Here is a 5,178-nt window from a genome sequence, read left to right on the forward strand (position 1 = left end):
CTCGAAAAAAGCGAGGTGCCCTGAGCGCTATCACAAATTAACATTTTCTGCCCCCAAGCCCACTCATCAATGCGAATTTTGATAGACAGTGGTAACTCTACTTACAAACGTCTCTTCACACGAAATGTTCTAGTTACAAAACATCTCAACAGGGAAATATTGCCTCTTGTTACGAGAGAAATTTTCAAGATACGAAAGGTAAAAATACGAGTCTGGGCTGCAACTCGCAGCTCCGAGTTTCCTGAACGCAACAAATTTATAGCTGCTTTGTCATTGGCTATTACCGAGCATCCTCCTGGCATCCCATTGGCTAAGAGGGACCTCTACCGTGTGTGTCTGTGTGTGTAGATAGATAGATATGTGTCTATGAAGTGTCCTTGTCATTCGCCCCTTGGGCCATGAGGCCTTCCGATAGTTTGACGTCAATGTGAATCCCCAGAAAAGGTGTTCACCAGTCAGGCGATCGCTCACTATGCTGATTTTTGCCTTGGACATTTTCGAAGGATTGTTAAAAGCCGACAAAAGCAAACGTCCTTTACGAAACGACAGGGCAAAAACCACTTCTGAAAGAGAACATGGACTAAAGAGGGCAAAAAAAAACCCGATGAGGACGCAGTTAAAAGTTAAATGACCATCATTTTTATTCTTTAATCTATTCTTTGTTTTTTACATTATGCACAACTCATTTATTGTGCAACAATCTAATTTTAACATATTTTGATGCATTTATATGCTTTAGGAAACATTTATATCTAAATTTTGGGGGGTCTTGGAACGGATTAGGGCATTTACATGGAAAACGCGTCTTGACTTTCTCTCGTGAAGAAATTTCTTCCACCAATTAATTTCGTAAGTAGAGGTACCACTGTACAGGCAGGTCAATCATGAGTACACCCACAACAAAAGAAGAAGCCACGCCTGAAAAGACAGAGGAAGTCTGCCATTTTGGTCAGAAGCGACCATTTTAAGGGTCAATTTCGGAAAAATAATCAGCACTACTCTCTTGACTCAACACGCAAGTTGTATTTTGGGCGCAGGGTATACCTATTTCATGACCACAAATGAGCATTTTGAACAGAGCTTGTGTAAGTTCTGGCCACCAAAAAAAAAAATTATAATCATTTTGTGTGTGTGTGTGTGTGTGTGTGTGTGTGTGTGTGTGTGTGTGTGTGTGTTATATTCCCATGTTGCCTCGGGGTCTCAGCAGCTGGCGTTCTCCAGGGACAACTGGGCGGTGGCTCTCTGCAGCTCTGAGCTGCCCCTGCGCTGAGTGGGCGGCGGGGGCATCATTAAGCCCAAAATCAGGCCCGGTCCTCCCCCGTTGTCCACTGGCCTCTCCCTCTCTTCCACCTCCTCACGTCCCTCGGCTCTCACCTTCTTGTCCTCGGCCTCGTCCCGCTCACCATCCGCCTCCATCTTTTGGTCCTCGCTCCAGCGCCGCTTGAAGCGCAGCTTGAGCGGGATGCAGTGGGTGCCACCGGGGCTGACGGGGGCCGCCGGCGCCGGCTCCGTCTTCAGGCTGAGCAGCGGGAACGCCGAGTGCCCGGCGCTGAGAGGCGGAGTGGCTGGAGTCTTGAAAACTTCCTCGTCCTCATCGTCCGGGTGTGGATCGTCATCGTCGGCGTGAGGGGGCGGCTGCGGGTGGGGGCCTGGGGGGCTGCCGCTGGCCTTGGAATGATTGTGGAGCTGATGATAGGATACAGGAGCGAAGATGTCATCATCCTCAGGGTTCAGCTCGTCTTCCTCGCTGATGTCGGTCACTTCCACCTCCTCCTCGGACTCGATGTCTGATATGGGCTCCACCTGAAAGGGATGTGGTGGGTGTTGCATGGTTATCAACATGGGCTGCTGATGGTCTCACCAGACATGTAGACAGTAGAGTGATTATTTGTATGCTGTGTTTGTATGCGTTGATGCTCCGTGTGTGTTAAAGGAGCGACTGTTGCAGCTACGGTCATTTTTGTCAGCATGTTCCTGGCATTTGTCATTCCAAGTTAGCATTAAGAGAACAGATTTTCATTAGCCATCCATTTTCTGATCCGCTTTATCGTCACAAGGGTTGCAGGGGGTGCTGGAGCCTATCCCAGCCGTCCTCGGGCAATAGGCGGGGGACACCCTGAACCGGTTGCCAGCCACTCGCAGGTCACACAGAGACGAACAACCATCCGCACTCACACCTAGGGACAATTTGGAGTGTTCAATCAGCCGGCCATGCATGTTTTTGGAATGTGGGAGGAAAGCGGAATACCCGCAGAAAACCCACGCAGTCACAGGGAAAACATGCAAACTCCACACAGGAAGGCTGGAGGCTGGATCGAACGCACGACCTCTGCACTGTGAGGTCAACGCGCTAACCACTGGACCACCGAGCCGGATTTTCATTAGATGAAATGAAATGGTTTGATTGAACATTTGTCATTGACTTCCTGTTCCAGGTCTCACCTTGATCTTGGGCGTCGCCGTGAACAAGGAGGACTGTCCGGCCGCCGATGAAGAGGAGGAGGACGCCGCTGCCAGCGAGCTTCCCGCTTCTCTTTGTTTGCGTCCGAGAGGGGGCGGTTGCAGCTTGAACTTGAAGGATTCTTCGCTCCCGCCGCCCCCTAGCTGGCCCCCCAGCGGATGAGAGAGCGGCAGGGGCGGGCCGTGCAGGTGGTGGGGGGCCGGCTTCTCCGGGGTGGGGCGGTGGGGCTGCGGGATGACGATGTTGGGGTAGTGGAGGAAGGCGCGGGGGCTGAGGTGGTAGTTGTAGACAGATTGTGTGTGGGCCTGAAGGTAGTGCTTCATGTCCTCCGGGTTGAAGGAGAAGTGGGAGCCCATCATGGGGGACGGGAGGGACGGAGAGGGGGTGTAAGGCAGGTGTGGGGTGGGGGTCATGGAGAGGGCCGGGGACAGAGTCGGCCCCAGCAGCCCGCCGGGGCCCGGCAGGGGGGACACGGGGAAGGGAGATAGCGGCTCCGGGTGGACCCTGTGAGGTCTGGCGAGCCCCGCCGGGTTGGGGCCGTAGAGCCTGAAGAGAGACTCGTGAGGCAGGCGGGGTGGGAGGAGACCCCGGAAGGCCCTCTCCGGCCCCACGCCTCGCTCCTCCGACCCCACCGCCTCCTCCAGCTCCGAGTTGGTGGAGGTGCCGTCGCTGCAGTCGCTGACGGAACCGCGGGCCATGCGCCGCGCCACGCTGCTGAACACGCCCGGACTGCGAAGCTCCTCGCTTGACGACAATACATCCGATGGCGTGGAAGGGGGGAAACGGAAGTGGGTGCCCCCACTTGGCACCGGAGGGGCGCTCTGCGGGACGCCGCGACCTAAAAAGAGGGGGGCGGGGCAGGCAAATCAGACATGACAATGAGCAAAGTGGGACTATTTGGCGCTGTGGATGAACACCATCCTTCCACATTGATTCACTGCTGCTGTGCTTCTAATCCTTTGCTGGAACAGATCATAAAAAATAAAATTTAAAAAAATCATTAAGAACAACCCATGTGAGGTTTTGGCCGCATATACAAAACGTTACTTGTTTGGGAATTTGTGGGCGAGCAAAGACAAATAATACCACAAGCAACGCATCAGTGTGTCTGACGCCAAGGCCGGGAATGTTTGCTGGAAGCTATAAGCACTAAAATCATGTGGGGGGCGGGGAGGGGGGGCGTCTCTGTGATCCGGCCTTTCAACAATTTCTTTTTACAAGAATCCAGCTTCCGCTATTAATTTTTTTCCCCCCTCTTCACTTATGAAAAAGCACATGAAAATAACAATTGTTGAACACATTTTAATTTAGTGTTTCTTATCCTTCTGGGGTATCTCCGAAAAACATTTTTGCCTAGCATTAACTGAAGAGAATCTCCACAGAAATAATAGATTTGTTTTGTTTTGTTTGTTACAGAGACTGAAAAATTTGTGTGAGTAACGTATGGTATCGTTTGGCTCCAACGTACAATGTTCAATTCTATTTTTCGCCGTACTTGTGGCGTTCAGGTCGCAGTCGGTTGAAGGATTACAATGACCAAAGCATCTTTACGAATTTGCGTTCGCCTCCCTATGGCATTTCACATGATATCTCAACATTAAGAGAGCCGTTTTGGTCGACAAAATTACATGGGTTGAATATTTTTGTGTTTAAAACACACGATGTGCGATTCTCTTTTTGTTTTGTATCAGTTTTACAATCAACTTCCACCGGTGGAGCATGCCCCCCACCCTCCCAATAAACTACCGGGCTTCACTGCAAACAACACAAAGCATTAATTCCTAATGATTTGCCCCCACCTACTTGTTGGAGAAAATGGGTTCAAGATGGGTGCCCCTTCTTTCAGACCCAACTCCCCTTGATCCCCCCACCCCCCCAAACTCTGGTGTTCCTTCCAGCAAAACTGTGGCACGGTAATAAATTTCTGGCCTGGGTGAACGTGCCAGAATTAAATACTGGAAAAGTTGCTCTCGCTGCCATTACAAACATGGGCTGGGCTCCTCTCCTTCCCCCACCGGACTGCCACGTGTGTGTGTGTGTGTGTGTGTGTGTGTGTGTGTGTGTGCAACAATCAGCGCAGACTGACGTGGGCACGTGTGTGTGCATGCAACATCCCAACACGCGTGGGCCACATCACACACACCAATTAAAGTATCGTGCCGCACTTAAGTCAGCTCCATATGGGCCCTGTTTACACTGGAACAGAACACAGAGAAACCACTTGAGGTGGGGTAGGGGGAGGGAAGGATGGTGTGTGTGTGTGTGTGTGTGTGGGTGAGGTTGTCATGATGACATCACGCACATCACGACATGATTTATTTGATTGTGAAAAGGATCACGTCAATCGTGTCGGATTCGGTGGCTTTCCAAGTGCTTTGCCACCTGACATGTTAGCCGCGCTGCTAATTAGCACTGGAGCAGAGTTTTCGTCCATTTATTGAGCAAATTGATATTTGACATGGGGCAACAGCTCGTTCCGACGGAACAATATGAGAATAGCCCGAGAACAAAACTTGGATGTGAACGGCCGACAGCGGCGACAAATCCAAATTTCAATCAACGAAAATGTGACGTGTATGTGCGCGCACGTGTGCGCATACCTGAGCCCATGTCGATGAAGGGGTAGTTGACCAGCACCAGTTTGTTGAAGTTGAACTTGTAGGTGAACCTCTTGCCTTTGGTCTTGTGGAGGATTCTCTTGTTGTAGTAGTACCTGC

The 5,178-nt window shown here is 51.2% G+C and overlaps 1 protein-coding gene across 3 annotated transcripts in view; it reads right to left on the bottom strand.

The window, feature by feature from the left end:
• Positions 1 to 778: 778 nt before the first annotated feature.
• Positions 779 to 5,178, bottom strand: part of erf (Ets2 repressor factor) — a 29,107-nt gene continuing 24,707 nt past the window's right edge. For all 3 annotated transcript variants that reach the window (XM_019874164.1, XM_019874163.1, XM_019874165.1), the window contains 3 exons: positions 5,062 to 5,174; positions 2,443 to 3,299; positions 779 to 1,803 (listed from right to left, as the gene is read on the bottom strand). In XM_019874164.1, coding sequence (XP_019729723.1) covers positions 1,201 to 1,803; positions 2,443 to 3,299; positions 5,062 to 5,174 — 1,573 coding nt within the window. In that variant the 3' untranslated portion in view covers positions 779 to 1,200. The remainder of the gene's footprint in view (positions 1,804 to 2,442; positions 3,300 to 5,061; positions 5,175 to 5,178) is intronic.

Source organism: Hippocampus comes, unplaced genomic scaffold (genome assembly GCF_001891065.2).
Source record: "Hippocampus comes isolate QL1 unplaced genomic scaffold, H_comes_QL1_v1.1 scaffold166, whole genome shotgun sequence".
NCBI classification, from domain to species: domain Eukaryota; kingdom Metazoa; phylum Chordata; class Actinopteri; order Syngnathiformes; family Syngnathidae; genus Hippocampus; species Hippocampus comes.